The following is a 20,033-nucleotide window of genomic DNA, read 5'->3' as shown; positions in this document are numbered from 1 at the left end:
AGATGTGGTTACCAAAATATGATAAAATGTCCTCTTAGGCAAGAGTTTAGGAAGACAAACTGTGTCTTTTGTTTGCTTGTAAAACAATGTCTAAGTAATAATTGATTCTTGGTAACGCACTTGAGCTGAGACACTGACATCCTGGGATGTATTTTCAGGTCATCAGGATGAAGAAACCTAAAACTATGTCACATGGGGCAGGGAATTAAAAAGATGATGTTCCAAAGAACATCATGTAGAACCAGGACCCAGTTGAGGGTTCCACAAACACAGATTTCAAACAGGGAAACGTGGAAAAAGCTCAGACTTGAAAGTGGGAAATCCAGATCCCAGTCTACTTTATGACCTGGCCTGGGACCCTGGGACCTGTCAGTTCACACGTTGGTGAAATTCTGGAAGTCGGTGTCATCCAGTAGAACTCTCTTCAGCGATGGCAGTGTTCACTATCTATGCCAATACAGTAGAGTGTATTGTGGCTGAGGCTCTCAACTTTCACTTTTATTTAATTTGAATTAATTTAAATTTAAGTAATCACATGTGGCCAAGGAAGACACTTAATTTTCTCATGCCTAATGTGGGTAGAGGGGCTGGTGTCTGGCACAGTAGTAAAGAAGTCTACATCCCATAGTGGAGGGCCTGAGTGTGAGTCCTGACTCCGTTCCCATTCCAGCTTCCTGCTAAGGCACACCCTGGGAGGCAGCAGGTGATCTCTGGTGGATGGGTCCCCGTCAGCCATGGTGGGTCCTGTACTGAGTCACCGGCTCCCAGCTCCTCCACCCTGACCACTGGAGAGTGACTCAGCACATGGGAACTCTGCCTTAAAAATAAATAAATAAAATGGAAATAATAATTCTTACCAAATTGTTGACCTTAAGATCATATGACCATAGGAGTATGTGAACTCTGAATAACAATACTGTGCAACCGTTAATTGTGTTGACAATGTTCTTATTGCTTCATCCTCAAGGTGTCTAACATGGGGTGGGCTGCAGGCGTCCGGGTGCAGCATGCTGAGCCTCTGCGGGGGACACCACATTCCACAACCCAACGGGGGTCTCTGCTACTTGGCTTGTGAGCCTAATGCCCAGATCGTCCTGCTAATGCCCATTACTGGAGTCCCTGCCATGCACATGGGGCACCCACATCAGACTTCCTGGCTGCGAGCAGTTGGGAGTAAATCTGTGGATAGAGGAGCTCTCTATTTCTAACATTTGGAACCAGCAGAAACTGGAATAAGCAGGGTGAACAAAGTAAATTTCCTCAAGTTCGGTTTTCAAATAGAGGTCTGAAGTAGGCAGGGGGGAAGAGAAGGGAGAGCTGACCTCGTGCAGACTTTCCCCAGGGCGCCCTCCTTGGCTCCCAGCACTGCGCAGCACCAGGACGCTGGGTGCGCGGCACTGTGTCCGAGGGCAGGTGCCCACCTCCGTCCACACGTGTCCACGCGTACTCAGGAGGGCGAGGCGCCCCGAGGATTCCAGTCCGGGGAGCGGTGCAGTCTGGGCGCTCGGTGGGGATGAACTCCCGCCGCGGCCACGGCACGTCCGGCCCTGCCCCGGGCCACCAGGCCTCCCCGCCCGCCCCTCCGCCGCGTCCGTCCGCCGGCGGCCGAGGGCCTCGCGCTCTCGAGGCCGCGGCGCGCACGAGCGGCACGCGGAGCCAGGACTACATTTCCCGGCGGGCGCCCCTGGCCGTGTGCGCGCGCGCGCTCGGGGGCCGAGAGCGCCGTGCGCTCGCCGCTCGCTCGCTCCCCGCCGTGCGCTCGTCGCCCGTCTGGGCCGGAGCCAGGCGATGAGGTGGGAGGCGCCAGAAGCCACTTAGCTACCGCCACCCGCCCAATGCAGCAGTCGCTCGCTCACAATGCAGCACTGAGGCGGCGGCGCGGCGCAGGCTGCAGCGCGGCCGGGGGCAGCCGACCCGGGCGGGCGGCCTCGGCGCCCCGGGCGTGAGCAGCGGCGCGCGTCGGGCGAGGCGGGCTGGCGGCGGCACCATGCGGGCGGCGGCGGGGCCCTTCCTGCTGCTCTGCGCCCTGGGGACCTGCCCCGTGGCGCGCTGCGGCCGGGCAGGTAAGTTCGCCACTCGCCCCAGGCTCCGGGGCATCTTCGTGGAGTCCCCGGGGCGCATTTCGAAGGGCGCATCCCCATTTCCCAAGTGCGCGGGGAGATGATGGTGAGGATGATGATTTTAAATTGGGAAAGGTGACGAGAAGTGGAGCAAAAAATAAATAAAATAAATAAATGTGTGGGGGTGCGCGGATGCTTCGGCAGCCTTCGGTCAAATGTGGGTTTTTCTTGTGAAGAGGAGGCGTGGGAAGGGTGGGAAAGGGCTGCTCTGCTTCTGGGCCCCGAGCCTGGATGCTGGTCCAAGGCTCCGGGCTGGGGTCCCCGGGCGAGGAGGGTCGCTGCGGGTTCTCGCGGGGGTGGGGGAGACCCGGGACCGCGGGATGTTGCAGTGCGGGTCGGGCTCAGGATTTTCGCCTTTTCTCCCTGCCCACCCGTTCCTGCGTGCAGGGGACGCCTCGCTGGCGGGGCTGGAGAGGAGGAAGGAAAACCGCTTCCTGGAGCGCCAGAGCACCGTGCCCCTGCGCCTCGTCTACCGCGCGGGCGGCGGGGACGAAACTCGCCACGACGAGCTGGACACGCGGGTGCGGGGCCACCCCGGCGGCCGGCAGGTGAGCGGCGCGGGGCGGGGCGGGGGCGGTCCTCGCGCGACCCCGCGTGTGCTCTCCGTTGCCCTGGAGACGCGGTGCCTCGGGTGAAAAGAGCGGGCCCGGCGCTCCCGGGGCGAGAGGGAGCGAAAAGGGGGCCCCGGGAGGCGCGCGGAGGACCGCAGGTCGAGGGCTCCGGGGCAGGGGGACGAGCGCAGGAGCAGGGACCCGGTGCCTGCTGTGGAGCCAGAGCCGTGCGTGGGAGGGGGGAGGAGGAGCAGGAGCAGGGCAGAGTTTGCATCATCATTCTTGCCTGAACCCTCAAAGAGAAGACTTTGTAAGTGGTTTAGCCCAAGATTGGTGCTGCAGAAAAAATTGGAGAAAAAAAAAATTTAAGGCTAGAGACACTGCAGGGAAACCCAGACTCTCAGAACCCTCGGAACTTCAGGGTTCTCAGCGGGCCCAGACTGCGGACGCCAGAGATGTGCCGGGCACCTCTGCCTCTCCGGAACAGGGCTGCTCTCTCCCGGCTCTCCTCTTGGTGTCGTCGGGGCTGTGCTTATGGAGCGTTGATCAGTTGTGTTTGGAAAACTCTGTCATTGCACCTGGATGTGGTTCAGTTTCACACACGCACAGATATTCCTGGCAGTTATTTTGAATTTACTGGCTCATTTCAGGAAGTCTTTTTGGGGGGTTCTATAAGCATTTTTGCGTGTGTGTTTATACGCATCGACCTGAAGGGCTGTGCAGCTACTCAGGTGTAACCTATTAGGACAGAACTTGTTCGTGTAGTTGTTAACTTCAGTGAAGCAAAGGCAAGCTGACCAGTTTCACAAGTGTACATATACTCCACCAATTTAAGTTTATTATGATGATGTGATAGTTTACTAATTTATGTATGTGTGTGTAAAATAAGTAAGTAGAAAAATATGATTTAAATCTGCATTTGTAACCGAGTACTTGGTTCTGTAACATTTTGTTAATATGAGTTAGGAAGTTGATTTAAGGGACACTGTAATATACACCCAAGTTAGATTACTAAGGAGAATATTTAATATACTACGCCTTCAATGAAAGATTTTATTATTTGAACTAATGTTTGGTAAATGCCTCTTTTCCTTTTCCATTTTGATTTGTTTCCATGTGAAAATTGAACAGTCAGGGGGACACAGTTTCTCTGTCTAACTTTTAATCTGCTTAGGGGGATATTCTCATACCCTTTTGCAACCTTTGATCATAAAATACTTGGAGCACATAAAAAAATAGAATAGCGTAAGAAACAAAAATATAACAGCAATTAGCAGCTCATGACCAAGCTTGCTTTATCCATACCCTTACTTATTTTCTCCCCCTTCCTGAATTATTTTCAAGCAAATCATATCCTTTTAGTCATTAGAAATTTCAATGGGGTAAGGGTTCTTTTGAAAATGTGACCATGTTATATTCTTAAAATTTAAGAATTTTCAAGTCTTTTCAAACTTCCAATTGCCTTACAAGTAATGTGTGTTTGTGTGTGTACACAGATATGTGTGTGTGTGTGTGTGTGTTATATGTATATATGTGCATTAGCAGGAAGTTTTATTGGAAGCAGAGGATCTGGGACTTAAATCTGAAATAGGATGCAGGTATCTCAAGCAGCATCTTAACTGCTCTTCCAAATGTCCACCCCTGTTGTTTTAGTTTTAAAATCTTTTACTTTATAGTTTCCAGCATTTATTTACGTTTTTATGCCTGCAGTTTATTCATTGAAGCCATGGCTTTTTTCTCCTGTAGTTTCCCAAGTTTGGGTTTTGCTGATATAGGCAGTGTTTTAAGCAAGTTACAGAGACTTTCTGGGAGAGGAAGGGAAGGAGAGAAGGAAGTAGAGATACAGAAAAGAAGCCGCAGGGTGGAGCCTGGCATCTGCCTCGAGCTGGGGATGTGCTCAGGTGCCTTCTGCCCCTCTCTGTGCTGGTGAAAGACCACTGCCTTTGGGAGATGAGCCAGTCCACCGTTTCCCCTCGCTTAGGGATCTCCGCTTCTGCAGTTTTTTGGTTGACCGGCCTCTCCACTTGGGGCAAAAGGTACCTTGGTCCCATGGGGCTTCTGTCTCCTATGGAACCTCACAGTTAAGGATGGCTTTTGGTGAGGTGTAAATGGATTAGTAGGGTTTAGATTAGACAGCATGAATAGATTATTTATATGAGAAGCGGCGGGAGAGGGGTGGAGAGACAGACACACCTCCCATCTGCTAGGTCACCCCACAAATGGCCTGTAATGCCTGAACCTGAGCCAGGTCCAGTCCAGGTCTTTGTGGTTGGTGGCAGGAACGCAGTTACTTGAACCATCACCTGCTCTCTGCCAGGAATTGAACACAGGCACTCTAAAGTGGGACACGGGCACCTTATCTGCCAGGCTGAATGTCCTCTCTCGTGAAGGAATCATTAAATCAAGTCAGAAGTCTAAGTAATGGCACAGTCCTGTCACCAGAGTCATCATTCCAGGAAATTATCTCAGTGTCTGCAAACGCTAAGGTGTGCGCTGTGCATCTCAGTTTCTGCACCACCCGGGGAGCCACTGTCGCTTGCCCTGCTCCTTAAGCTACATCTGGAAGTCATTGGTGGCTAGCACTGAATTCGGCAGTTAGAGTTGTCAAGTCCTGGTTGCCTGAGGCCAACTTTTCGTACAGTTAGGAAACTGAATTTTCTTGCACTTTTTTTTTTTTTAAAGATTTATTTTATTTATTTGAAAGAGTTACAGAGAGAGGTAGAGACAGAGAGGTCTTCCATTTGCTGTTCACTCCCCAGATGGCCGCAACGGCTGGAGCTGTGCCGATCCGAAGCCAGGAGCCAGGGAGCTTGCACTTTTGACATTGATAGTTTCCCTAAGCTCTGTCATTGAACCAGAGAACATCAGTTGCTTTTCTATTGCTTTTATTATTTCTTTGGTGATTAAATAGGTACAACTTAGGGCATCTTATGCACCCATAGATACTTTTAATAACTTCTTTTCCATTTCAGGGATAAAGTCAAGCTGACTTCCTGTGACCTCATTAACCTTATGTGTTCATTTGCTTATTTAAAAGGATTTATTTACTTGAGCTCCACTGTGTACTAATTTTGTTTAAGGTTCTAGGGATGAAAGAGAAAAGAAATAGTTGTAGCCTTCCAGCAGCCCACAGTTGAGTGCGAGATAAGTGAGTGAATAAGCAGTTATACTTTGCACTTCTCTGTGCTTTTCTGCGGGTAATAGGCCCAGTCCTTAACCCAGAGGAGTGGTTGGTGGGCTTTCTGAGGGAGGTGCTGGCTTTGCAGAGTGTTAGGAATTTGCTACATGAAGGGAAGAGGGTGGGTATATCCTACAAAGGGGACAGCAAGTGCACCGGCCCATGGGAGTCAGGTTGTGTCTTTGTTAACTTCAAGTAGTGGAGGTTCAAGGGAGCAGTGAGACAAACAGGCCAGCAGGCAGTAGGAACAGAATCACCTTCCTGACTTGCTGAGGAGTTTGGACTTTGTGTTGGAGGTGATAGAAATGTTTCTATCTGGTCAGTTAACTGACCAGATTCGTGTTCTTGTGGGACAGTCCTGGTTTTTAGAAATGAGTAGTTTTAATTTCAAAGAATGAGTGAGTGCAATTGTTCACTTTAACTCACTGGTAAATGCCAGTTTATAATATAATTAAGCTTCAAAAGACCTTAGTTACTGAATATACTGAATATACCATACCATAAGTGAGTTAATATTTATAAAGCATATAGAGCAATGGTAAGTGTGTAGTAAGTGCTCTATGAATCTGCTAAATAACATTACCTCCCTCAGGCTGCTTGAGTAGTATTTAGAAATTATATGACATCATTCAGATGTAAAATTGTGCTGCAATTACCAGAGATTTAAACACTTTTCCAGAAATAATTTACAAATTACTCAAATTTACATAATTAAGTGGAATCCCATAGAAGAGAAGAGATCTTTCAGGTCATCTAACCTAATTCAAGAATTACTTCCACCTGGAGAACTCACGCCCTTGACCAAGGGTCGGGGAATTAGTAGTGCATTAGTTAATGTTTCAGGAAGCTCCCAAGAACTATGATGGTATGAAACACCTTAATGTGTCCTTGTTTCCATTTTCATCCCTAATTAGGGACTTATATTTTGGAAGAAATTTTTGCTTTTGTTCTATTTAAATGCTGACAATTTGACTGATGTGAAATAGTAATTCTATTGATATGAGTCCATGTTCTAGTGCATGGTTGGTTATATGACTGCATACTTTACTTTTTTTTAAGATTTATTTTTATTTATTTGAAAGAGTTACAGAGGGAGATAGAGACACAAGAGAGATCTTCCATCTGCTGGTTCACTCCCCAGATGGCCACAATGGCCAGAGCTGATCTGAAGCCAGGAGCTTCACATGGGTGCAGGAGTCCAAGGACTTGGGCCATCTTCTCCTGCTTTCCCAGGCCATAGCAGAGAACTGGATCGGAAGAGGAGCAGCTGGGACTAGAACTGGCACCCATATGGGATGCCGGTGCTTGAGGCCAGGGCTTTTTTTTTTTTTTTTTTTAAGATTTATTTATTTTATTTGAAAGTCAGAGTTACACAGAGAGGGGAGAGGCACAGAGAGAGAGAGAGAGAGAGAGATGTTTTCCATCTGATGATTCACTCCCCAATTGGCCTCAATGGTCGGAGCTGCGCCATCTGAAGCCAGGAGCCAGGAGCCTCTTCTGGGTCTCCCATGTGGATGCAGGGGCCCAAAGACTTGGGCCATCCTCTACTGCTTTCCCAGGCCATAGCAGAGAGCTACATCAGAAGAGGTGCAGCCGGGACCAGATCCGGTGCCCACATGGGATGCCTGCGCTTCAGGCTAGGGCTTTAACCCGCTGCACCACAGCACTGGCCGCTATACTTTACTTTTGTCCCAAGTGAGATGATTGGCCCATGCTGAAATCTGATTATGCCAAAGAATCCTAGAAATAGGCCGGCACCGTGGCTCAACACACTAATCCTCTGTGTTGCGGCACCGGCACCCCAGGTTCTAGTCTCGGTTGGGGCACCAGATTCTATCCTGGTTGCCCCTCTTCCAGGCCAGTTCTCTGCTATGGCCCTGGAAGGCAGTGGAGGATGACCCAAGTGCTTGGGCCCTGCACCCACATGGGAGACCAGGAAAAACACCTGGCTCCTGGCTTCGGATCAGCGTGATGCACTGGCCGCAGCGGCCATTGGAGGGTGAACCAACGGCAAAAAGGAAGACCTTTCTCTCTGTTTCTCTCTCTCACTATCCACTCTGCCTGTCAAAAAAATAAATAAATAAATAAATAAATAAATAAATAAATAGAGAAAAATATAAAAAAAAAGAATCCTAGAAATAATAGTCAAAGTGATCATACTTGTTTGTGTGTGGGTAACTTCAAGGTTGTCTCCCTACTTTGAAGTAATTTCAGTGCAGGAAAACAGCACACAGGACTATCCAAAATATTCAGTATCTTCTGTCTTGAAATTATTTGTGCTGAAGGAATTGTGTGTTTTCAGTTTTTTAAAAGGATAAAACTCATTTAAAAAGAACCGGCTTCCAGCCGGTGCCGTGGCTCAATGGGTCCACTTTGCGGCGCTGGCACCCTGGGTTCTAGTCCCGGTTGGGGCACCGGATTCTGTCCCAGTTGCTCTTCTTCCAGTCCAGCTCTCTGCTGTGGCCCAAGAGTGCAGTGGAGGATGGCCCAAGTGCTTGGGCCCTGCACCTGCATGGGAGACCAGGAGGAAGCACCTGGCTCCTGGCTTTGGATCAGCGCGGTGCGCCAGCCTCAGTGCGCTGGCCACAGTGGCCATTGGGGGGTGAACCAACGGAAAAGGAAGACCTTTCTCTCTGTCTCTCTTTCACTGTCCACTCTGCCTGTCAAAAAGAAAACCAAAAACAAACAAAGAACTGGCTTCCTTTATGGATAAGATACGAGTCTTATCAGAGTTTGATATTGATAATCATGTAATTGTAATTGTTGTTTTTTAAGTGAAGCACCTTAGTGATTAGTTCTTTTTCCAGTTGGGCATCACAGATTTACAGTAGCATGAAAGAGACGGCATTTGTTGGTTTATTTTGTTGTGTGGTCACCTCCTAAATTGTCAATGGTTTGTTTTTTATCCAAAGATTTTATTTCTTTATGAGTAGCAGAATGGCTTCTTATCAGGTATTTTCTGATGCCAAGAGATAGATGGGTTACTTTTTTTTTTTTTTTTTTTTTTTGAGGCAGAGTGGACAGTGAGAGAGAGACAGAGAGAAAGGTCTTCCTTTTGCCGTTGGTTCACCCTCCAATGGCCGCCGCGGTAGCGCGCTGCGGCCGGCACACCGCGCTGTTCCGATGGCAGGAGCCAGGTGCTTATCCTGGTCTCCCATGGGGTGCAGGGCCCAAGGACTTGGGCCATCCTCCACTGCACTCCCTGGCCACAGCAGAGAGCTGGCCTGGAAGAGGGGAAACCGGGACAGGATCGGTGCCCCGACCGGGACTAGAACCCGGTGTGCCGGCGCCGCAAGGCGGAGGATTAGCCTGTTGAGCCATGGCGCCGGCCACTTTTTTCTTTTATCTCTTTCCTTAGAAAGTGTTGTAGCTGCATATGTAGTCAGTCCGTGCCAAGGACATACTCGTAGCTGCACAGTTTATTTTGGTTTTAATATCCAGTAATGAGGGGCTGGTGCTGTGGTGCAGAGCCTTTAGCTGCTGTTGCAAGGCCAGCATCCCACTTGGGCTCCAGTTCAAGTCCTGGCTGCTCCACTTCCAATCCAGTGCCCTGTTAATGCACCTGGGAAAGCAAAGGAAGATGGCTCAAGTGTTGGAGCCCGTGCTACCCACATGGGAGACCCAAAAGATGCACTTGGCTCCTGGTTTCACTTCATCCTTTCCCAGCCTTGGCTGTTGCAGCCATTTATGGCTGTTGTGAACCAGTGAATGGAAGATTAATCTCCCCCCTCCCATTTCAAATAAACAAATTAAAAAATTTACAAAAATACATATCCAGTAATGACTGGGGCAGATGCAATATGGCGGCAGTGGGTGTGCTCCATTATTGTGAAGATAGTCACACACCGTTCCTATGCATGGCAGAGCTGTACTTAAAATTGTGCTGTTTCATTTGGGAGCTCTGAGTCAGCTTGCCAGTCAGTTGTCTGCAGTACTGATTCCCTGGCAGAAAAAGACTCCTAGGATTACAGCTTCAGAGATATTTTGCAAGGATAGCACAAATATTGTTTTTAAAGGTGCACTTGTTAAACTTAGTAGCTTAATATTGGTAAAGTTTTGCTACCAGACAGCACTTTATTCTGCTACAAATAGAAGGAAGCTGTTTTCCCATGTGCTTTTATTCTCCTACCAGTGTTCTTCTCTTACAATGAAATAGTTAACAAGAAATTAAAATTCAAAATTGTGGGAGTTTCCTTAAATCTACTCTCAAATTTACATAACCAAGTAGATTCACAGTCCTAGAGAGAAGCTCTAGGTCATCAAAACTAATTCAAGAATTTTTCTATTTTTATTCTATGAGATCAAACAAAATAGAAATACAAATATAATTTGTGTGTATATTTGCAGATATCTTTGAAATTTTACCCAAAGATTTTACTGTGCACAAGAGGAACCAATCTTTCCTTATTTCTTTACAGCTGTATATGGAAAACCATGACTCTAACAGCTTATAAATTGATAAAAATTGTTCTTAGTTTTGTTTGCTTTTTTGTGTTGCAAAGAAAGCCAAGTGTTCTGCCGTCATTGTTAACAGTCATAGCCCTTCTAGAAACATAAGGAGAGAAACTTGCTTTTTCTTCCAGCCCAAACCTTTGCAGTCACCACGGCTCTGGTGGGCGAAGATAGGGCCGGGCCACGTTTATCGTTAAGTCTCACGATTAAGCCGCAAAGGGAAAGAAGATGCTGATAAAAGTGGGGAGGGACGAGGAGCAGAAGAAAAGGAGACTGAGGGAAACAGTGGCAAGGAAAAAGGAAAAGATGAAGAAAAGAGAAAAATACTTAAAGTAATGTCACCATATATTATACACTAAAAATTTATAGTGTACATTTATAACATGGCAACTTACATGGTAACCTTTTATATGCTGATTAGTCTTGTGTACGCTTTCTATACATTAACTCATTCCCTCCTCACAAAAGTCATCGATGATGGGTAATGCCATCATCTGTAAGATCACAGAGCTGATTGGTCGCTGAGAGGGGATTCAAATTCAATCAGTTTTCCTGACTGCACTGCCTGTGTGCATAACCACTACATAAACTTTCGATGGTAGGGGACTGCCAGCACTTCTTTAGAAGGCATTCAAAACGTTTGGATGTATCTGAACTGGGGTCAAAGATTTTTTACATTTATCCCATTGGAACTATATATTTCTTACAGTGCTTGAAAAAATATGTATATTTTTAAAGTTGTATAATAGCGAAAGTTGTTGTTACAAAACACAGCAAGGTCGTTTGATTTTTACCATCTTGAAAATGAAAGTAGAATATATAAAGACATTTGGCATTTAAAAGATCTTGAAAATGAAAGTAGAATATGTAAAGACATTTGGCATTTAAAAGGTGGAAACTGCCTGTTGAAGGCCATCTGTTCTGTTTGTGGATAGGTACACTGATTTTTATACTCTTTTCATTGTAAAGCAAAGATTTTAGTATTCACCAGTTAACACTAAAATTATATATGCTCTCTTATGGTTAAAGTTTGGGAAACAGAAATATTAAGTGCTAAGTAGGGATTTATAGTCACAGATCCTTCTCCAAAAGAAAAGTGGAAAATATATTGGTGATTTCACAGAGCTGGTAGCATCAGAGTTCGAAATGCGAAATCATTCAAATAAAAGAGGTAAGTAATTGGGGCCAGTATTGTGGTATAGTGTGGGTAAGGCTGCCAGCTGTGATGCCAGCATCCCAAATGGGCACCAGTTTGAGTCCTGAATGCTCTGTTTCCTACCCAGCCCTGTGCTAGTGGCCTGGGAATGCAGTGGAAGATGGTCCAAGTGTTTGGGCCCCTGCACCAATGTGGAAGACCTGGATGAAGCTTGTGGCTCCTGTCTTCAGCCTGGCCCAGCCTTGATTGTTGCTGCCAACTGGGGAGTGAACCAGTGGATGGAAGATCTCTCTGTCTCTCCCTCTGTAACTCTGGCTTTCATATAAATAAAGAAAGTTTATATATTAAAAAAAGAGATATGTCAGGGCTGGCGCTGTGGCATAGCAGGTAAAGCTGCCGCCTGCAGTGCCGGCATCCCATATGGGCACTAGTTTGAATCCCGGCTGCTCCACTTCCAATCTAGCTCTCTGCTGTGGCCTAGGAAAGCAGTGGAAGATGGCCCAAGTGCTTGGGCCCCTGCACCCATGTGGGAGACCCGGAGGAAGCTCCTGGCTCCTGGCTTTGGATCAGCCCAGCTACATTGAGGTCATTTGGGGAGTGAACCAGTGGATGGAAGACTTTCTCTCTCTCCCCCTCTGCCTCTCTGTAACTCTTTCAAGTAAACAAATAAAATCTTTAAAAAAAAAAAAAGAGAGAGAGATGTAATTAATAATAACCCAGGCAGGCGCCATGGCTCACTTGGCTAATCCTTTGCTTGCGGCGCCAGCACACCGGGTTCTAGTCCCGGTTGGGGCGCCAGATTCTGTCCTGGTTGCTCCTCTTCCAGTCCAACTCTCTGCTGTGGCCCGGGAGGGCAGTGGAGGATGGCCCAAGTGCTTGGGCCCTGCACCCGCATGGGAGACCAGGAGGAAGCACCGGGCTCCTGGCTTTGGATCGGCATAGTGCGCCAGCCGTAGTGGCCATTAGGGGGTGAACCAACAGAAGGAAGTGTTTTCTCTCTGTCTCTCTCTAACTCTGCCTGGCAAAAATAAAAATAAAAATAAAATAAAAACAAATAATAACCCAAAGTGATAGCTTCTGTGAACACTGTAGTTGAATGTTTTTCCTTTGGTAATAAGAGCACAAGAAAGCAAACAGTGGAGAAAGGAGTTGAAAAGAGTAATTAATATTTGTTGAGCATTTACCATATCTTAGCCACTGGGATGAGTGATTTACATCTATTATCTCTCCTTATTACGTGGATACTATTCTTATATACTTTATTTATTTATTTATTTTGACAGGCAGAGTTAGACAGTGAGAGAGAAACAGAGAGAAAGGTCTTCTTCCGTTGGTTCACTCCCCTAATGACTGCTACGGCCGGCGCTGCGCCCATCCGAAGCCAGGAACCCGGTGCTTCTCCTGGTCTCCCATGCGGGTGCAGGGCCCAAGCACTTGGGTCATCCTCCACTGCCCTCCCGGGCCACAGCAGAGAGTTGGACTGGAAGAGGAGCAACCGGGACAGAATCCGGTGCCCCAACCGGGACTAGAATCCGGTGTGCCGGCGCCGCAGGCAGAGGATTAGCCTAGTGATCCGCAGCACCAGCCTATTATATACTTTAAATCATCTCTAGATTACATATAATACTTAGTGAAATGTAAATGCTGTGTAGTTAATTGTTATACTGTGTTGATTCAGGAATAGTAACAGAAAAAAATATCTGTACAGAGCACTGGTGTTTAGCTTAGCAGTTAAGACACCTGTATCCCCCATAGGAGAGCCTGGGTTTGGTTTCTGGCTCTGGCTCCTGTCTCCAGCCTTTGGCCAACACAGACCTTGGGAGGCAGCAGGTAATGAGGTTCCTGCCATCCACATGCAAGACTTCAGTTGAGTTCCTGGTTGCTGGTTCCTGGTTCTGGCCCAAGGTCCCAACCTGGCTGTTGAGAAAATTTAGGGAATGAACTGGTGAATAGGAGCTCCCTTTGTCTGCCTCTCTTTGTCTCTATATCTCCGTTGCTCTCTTCCTCAAAGAAAAAAGAAAAAAAAGAAAAGAAAAATTTGTCTGTAAATAATTTAGAATTTTTTTTTTCCCTTCAAATATTTTCCATCCATGGTTAGTTGAATGTGTAGATGCAGCACCCATGGTCGTGGTGGGCTGACTACCCATTTTATAGAAAACAGAGGCTGACAGAAGCTTATCACCCTGCCCCAGGTCATACAGCAAATAAGTGGTAGAACTTGGAAAAGCATTCTCAGGAAAGATGTTAGCTATCAGCAGCAATAATCCTTTTTTTTTTTTTTTTTTTGGCACTTAGTTAACCTGTGATTTCCCATTCATCTCTGTGTTGAAACATAGCTAGCTAACATTATTTCTTTTAAGAAACTCTTGGCCCTGCCAAGTGTCCTCCTTGGTTAACCTGCAATTATTTTAACATAATTAAAAATAGAGGTGAACATGCTGTATTTTAAAACATAAAAATATTTCATATAAAAAAGATTTTAGACTTCTGTCTGTCCTTTACCTCTAATTTCATCATCAGAGTCTCTTTTAAGATAGAAATCTGCTTTGTTTTCCTTGGGACAGGCTATTATATGTAACTTGATTTTGAAAATAAAATTTAAAATGATGTGCCATTATCCAGAAGTATCAGCAGTTCTGACTGGAAAGAGAAGGATTAAAGAATATAATCATCTTCCTTGTCCCACCAAATCTATTATTTGGGAGAAATTTTCAGAATCCCACATTTCAGCAAGCAAGGGTGTATAAACATTTTTCTTCTTTTTAAAAATTGATTTTTTTTTTGTACAAGGGGAGTTAGCACTTAGCAGTAGTTGCTCTTTTGTTGCATTTTTTGGTCCCAAGTAAAGATCATTAGATAACTCTTTGGAGATGAGAAATCGATGACGCTTCCTGCAGATGGGCCTCCAGAGCTCCCATTTTGCTATTGGTTTAAAAATTTTCTGCCCGAAGCAGAACTTCTGGTTGGCAGTTTTGTTAGATCGTTTATTCCACTTGGCGCTGCCTCGTGGCTGTCGCCTTGACCTCCAGTTGGTCAGTTTCTATTCTGATGCCCCTCTGCCTGCTCAGTTTGCCATTCCAGTGGACTTGTTTGGAGATACTACCTACATGCCCTTTTTGATGAGGTTAGGCTGTTAGGGTTGGGTTGGTATGACAGTTTGCTGCTCTTGGTCATTGTTCAAGTTTCTGTCTGAGTGCTTCTCTGTGGATTAAATAGCAAGATACTGCAGAAGGAGACGCTGCTTGACAACCTGGGTCTGCGGAGGTCCTTGAATTCCCCAGTGGGATTCTAATGCCTGTGGGATAGTCTGTTAGGGAATGCGGCCTCAGATCCTCCGCAGACATAGGCAGCAGTCAAGGTCATGCAGAACCTGCTGGTGTTAATCTCTATAGGCTACAGAAGAAGCAAGGCAGACAGCTGGCTGCGAGCGATGTAGGGTCAGCAGAATTTCGGCAGGAGAAGGCTGTGGGTGAAAGGGTAGTAGAAGGTGAGACTCAGGGAAACTGAAGATCTATTATCGAGAAAAAGAAATACTAGGTCTGCCGTGCTGGGTCAGTCCAGTGACCTCTGGTTGCAAGCAGAGGGAGCTTTCTGGGGTCTGAGGCATTTGCAAAGTTCTCATCTCAGCCGTCTAGGTTTTAGTCGTTGGCTCTGCTCTTGATCTCTGGGTCTTGGGTCTTGAAAGAGAACCTTGTGTTATTTGTTTGCTTTTAAGGCAAACTTGCCCTGATGCTCTTTGGGATTTTTTTTTTAAATCTCCTCATGAGCTTCAGGTGTTTGGTTCACAGGGAGAATAAACTCCTTCATCGCCTCTTCCTCCTGCCTCTTCTTTCCTCCCTGCGTCCTCTTCCTCTTCCCCATTCTTCTTCTTGGTTGCTCTTCTAACAGTCTGTAGTCTACTGCAGACTGTAATCCCCAGTGTCTAGTTTAGACTCCACACAGTGTGCTGCTCCCTGGGTCAGGAGGTGAGGCCCAGTCACAGGTTGATTTCCTGTTGTATTCAAGAGTTTTTGATTCTTTATAAGCCACACTGAGTTTGTACAAAATGAGCAACAGCTGTATTCTTTTTTTAGAAGATTTTATTTATTTGAGATACAGAGATGCAGACAGAGAGAGGGAGAGACGGAGAGAGAGGTCTTCCATCCACTGGTTCACTCCCCAAATGACCTCAACAGCTGGAGCTGGGCTGATCCAAAGCCAGGAGCCAGGAGCTTCTTCTGGGTCTCCCACGTGGGTGCAGGGGCCCAAGCACTTGGCCCATCTTCTACTGCTATCCCAGGCCATAGCAGAGAGCTGGATTGAAAGAAGAGCAGCCAGATGTGAACCGGTACTCATATGGGATACCAGAACTATAGGCAGAGGCTTAGCCTACTATGCCACAGCACCGGCCCCCAGCCTCGTTCTGAATGGTGTATGGTGTTCATTAAATCAGTATGTGCTGAGTGAAAGAACAGACTTTGTCAGTTGGAGTTTGGAGAATTTGCTCTGTTAAGATGGATCTTTTTTGGTGTTAGTCTTTGTTTACTACAGGGAATGAGTTATTTTCAAGGTGCTTGGTGTTACCTGTATCCCAGCAGTAGTTAGGAATACTATGATGTGCCTTCCAGAAAAGCTTCAAGTAGCATTTAAAGCTTCAAGTAGCATTGGGAATTTTTTTTAACAAATGCATTTACAAATTTGCAGTTATGCTGAGTAATTAAGTTACTGTTTTTAGGAAGGGTTTTTTTTTTTTATTTTGATGGAAACTTAAACATCACTGATGATGATGAAAACTTTGATTCAGGCCTACAAAATTGTTCTGACAGTTTGACAATTTACAGCTAGTTGAGTTGCAAATAGTACCTGGCTTTTTCCTCCCTAACGTTTCCTCATGAAAGCACATTTTATTGTGGACAGATACTGGCTGGTAAGAAGGTAGGAGAAATTCAAGCTGTGTTCATTGCTGTCTGTAAAGCTGAGGCCATTTCTGTCTGAGTAATGAGAGGTGGAACTACTCCAAATCGCAACGAATAGCAAGTTTTTAAAATTAACTTCCAGGTCCTATGGGGTAAAAAGGAGAGGGTGTTGGTGCAGAAATACTAAGAATTAGTGTTCAATTTGATTTGAGATAGGTTTAGCATCATATTCTTATACCGCTTAATGATCTTGCATACACAGTGTTCTCTCACAGTTAATGATGGGAAAATACTAATAATTTATAGTTTAACTGATTTAATGTGAAATCTGAGGTCAGTGACTAATAAATTGTTTAAATGTTCTGACTATGAAATCTTGAAGTTTGCAGTTGTAGGATTAGGGGTAAAAATTATTTTCATTTAATTGCACAGAAAAGCACGCGTCGAAAGCATGGACCGTCATCTTCAGTGTTATTTCTTCCTAGCATTGAGCACAGGCAGAGCCTTGTACACAGCACAGGCCCAGCAGGCCGATGACGCTGAATGAAATTATTGATGCCGTGACTTATAAAGGGCTGTGTTCTGTTCTTAAGCTCCCACCCCTCTGTTGTGACATTAGAGTTCCCCTGGTTGATTCTTCTTTCCTTTTCTCCTCGTCTCTCTCTCCTTCTCTGTTAGTCCATGTTCTGCCACTTTCCTAGAGCCTCTTTGCATTTGTCAGTTTCCTGGGAACATAGCTTCTCAGTAGCTGTGGCCCTTGGCTTATTCTATATTTTCCCCCACTCTGTTTCTGTCAAGTGTCTCTTTTTCTGTTAACAACTGAAGTAAAAACAAAGCTCCCAAAGTTTTCTACATCCAGTGTTGGGAACTGCTCCTGTTGCACACTGTAGGACTCGATTTTTTTTGTTTTTTATTTTGGGATTTGGTAAAAGTGTTATCGTTCAGCAAACCTTCTGCCTTTAACTCTCTGTTCTTTTCCTGTTTGTTTCGTTCATTCCCACCCCCCACCTCCCTGTCCCCACCTGCTGAGCTTGTGGCTGCTTGGTCTTCAGCAGTGATACCTAGCTTCAGGATTATGGTCTGTGGCTCCATGGCAACAGGATTCCCAGTTAGTGTACAGGAAGACGAGGCACTGTCACAGGTATATTGGAAGTAAAACTCGCCCACGTGTGTGACATTAAATCCCGTGTGCTCTGTGTGTGTAAGCAGCAGGGTTGGGTGCTGACAGTGGGTGTTCCTAGAAGATGTCCCCGTGAGATAGACTGTCTTGGGTTCAAATCTGGTCCTTCATTTAATCATTTGTTTGCTAGGAAGTGCTGTGTCAGACCACCATTGGTGCTCTGAGAATGTTTATGGTTTTTGTTTCAATTTTTTTTTTGCCTCAGAGATCTAGAAAAATAGTTCAGTGACCAGTTACGTGGCTGATTGCATACTTCTGAGGTTTTTCCACCAGTTGAGGCGTTTCTCTCCTCTGGATTGTTCAGCTCCTTTGTCTGATGGTGTAGAGGAGCGTGAGTGTCCTTTCACATTGATGTCTGTCTCTCGACTCACTCTTCCTCTCCCCTCCACACATTCCTGTTGGCCCGCTGGAGCCTTCTTGTGCACCTCTTGCCCAGGTTCTCTGAGAGTCCCCTCTCAGCAAGCCCCTGACCTGGGAAGGCTGTCCCTCATGCTTCAAATCCCTGGCAAGGCAGGGTTTGCTGGAAAGGCAGGGCCACGATAAGAGGAGAATGCCAGAGGCGTGGCAGGAACTTGAACTTGGACGATGATTGGCATCCTGCTACTCCACCACATACAGCCCTCTCTCTGTCTCCTGGCCACTTTAATCGCTGTGACAAAAACATTCATGTCAGTTTATAGCTCCGACTCGCCTAACAAAAACAAACCCAAGCTACTTAACCTTTGTGTGTGACTTTGTTCACCAGACTGTCCTCTGCTGCCTGGAGCCGCGTTCTCTTTAAGACAATGCTGTATGTCTCCCTAGAGAGTGACATACACTGTTTCTGATGGATTTGTATTCATGTGACATGTTCAGCCAAGGATGTCCGTGGATGTTTATTCTTAGGGTTTGATTTTCTTTTTAACCGTGATTTTGAACTAAGGACAATCTTTTCTTCTTCTTTTTTTTTCTTTTTTCCTCTATAAGTAATCCAGATACTTTCTTATCTAATGCTTTGTTTTCTAATTTTTACCTTCCTGCCTTTTATGGATGTACACATCAATATAAAATATCTGTACTATTTAATATGGATTCTCTAAATTTAGTATAACATTTATAATAAACCCACAAGTTATTTATTAATTAATAAGGTTATTTCTATTATTCATAATGTTAATGAATGATATATCAATATAAAATTTTTACTTTTTTTATATTTTTTAAAAAGCTGTAGGGAATGGATGTTACCCATTTGTTACTCTGTGAAATTTCCATGCCTCTAAAAGTTCTGCACATGCTGATTTAAATCAGAAAAACACCAATAGAAAAGTCACTTTAGTATAAATAATTTCAAGCATCTATGCCTTAGTGTGAGTGAAAGATTCGAAAGTAGTTTTAAGATTGGAAGAGAAAGTGAGAACTTGTGGTGGTCAGGGGCCTTTACTTCAAAAGGTGCAGTAGTTGTCCCATGGGAGTTAATTCCAGTAGTTTTCATAGCTTCAGCTCACCTAGTATAGTCGCAGGCACAAACTAATTCATATTTTACTTATGCATATATATATATTTCTAGATATATTTTTATTTATTTGAAAGACAGAGTTACAGAGAAAGATAGAGACAGAGAGAGGTCTTCTGTCTGCTGGTTCACTCCCCAAATGGCCTCAATGGCAAAGCTGAACTGATTCGAAGCTAGGAGGCAGGAGTTTCTTCTAGGTCTCCCACGCGGGTGCAGGGGCCCAAGGACTTGGGCCATCTTCTGTGGCTTTCCCAGGCCATAGCAGAGAGCTGGATTTGAAGTGGAGCAGCCAGGACTCGAACTGGCGCCCATATGAGATGCTGGCACTGCAGGTGGTGGCTTTAACCTGCTGTGCCACAGTGCCAGCCCCACTTATGTATATTTTTAAAGCAGCTTTATTCAGATAATTTGCTTACCATAGAATTTCACCCATTTAAAAACAGTGCAAGAATTGGATTTTCTTTGACATATTTCTAGAGTTGAACAACTATCACCACGATCAACTTTAAAGCCTTTTCATCTCCTCAGAAAGAGCTCCCCCAACACTACCCGACCTTAGGCCACCACAGCTCTACCTTCTGTCTCTGTAGCCCTACCTGCTCGGAATACTTTTCATGCACACAGACTCATTCACTCTCCAGTCTTCTGTGACTGGGTCCTTTCACGTAACGTAATGTTCAAGTCTCGTCCATGATGCAGCATGTATCAGTACTTCATTCCTTGTTATTGCTGAATAATATTCCATTGTTTATCCATTCAGAGTGACAGGCACTGGGGTTGACTCCCACCCACTGTTTGGTTATTAGGAGTGATGCCAGCTGTGAACATTTGTGCAGATGTATGTGCACATGTGAAAACACACTCATTCCACAGATGAAAATGAGTGTGGCATGCAGCAGTCCTTCCTCTTGTCACAAGCAGTAATATGCTTTTTATCCAGCTCGATTCTATTTCATTTTCTAAAAAACCCTGGCCATGGTGCAGTAAAATCGTCTCAGAGCCCTTC

The 20,033-nt window shown here is 45.6% G+C and overlaps 1 protein-coding gene across 9 annotated transcripts in view; it reads left to right on the top strand.

Moving 5' to 3' along the window:
- Positions 1-1,987: 1,987 nt before the first annotated feature.
- The window catches only part of ADAM22 (ADAM metallopeptidase domain 22), a 225,743-nt gene continuing 207,697 nt past the window's right edge, over positions 1,988-20,033 (top strand). For all 9 annotated transcript variants that reach the window (XM_062179303.1, XM_062179300.1, XM_062179302.1 and 6 more), the window contains exons 1-2: positions 1,988-2,063; positions 2,508-2,668. In XM_062179303.1, the coding sequence (XP_062035287.1) occupies positions 1,988-2,063; positions 2,508-2,668 (237 nt within the window). The remainder of the gene's footprint in view (positions 2,064-2,507; positions 2,669-20,033) is intronic.

The sequence above is a fragment of the Lepus europaeus genome, chromosome 20 (genome assembly GCF_033115175.1).
Source record: "Lepus europaeus isolate LE1 chromosome 20, mLepTim1.pri, whole genome shotgun sequence".
Taxonomy (NCBI): Eukaryota; Metazoa; Chordata; class Mammalia; order Lagomorpha; family Leporidae; genus Lepus; species Lepus europaeus.
Note: the sequence above shows the minus strand (reverse complement) of the source record. Positions and strands in the feature narration are given on the sequence as shown.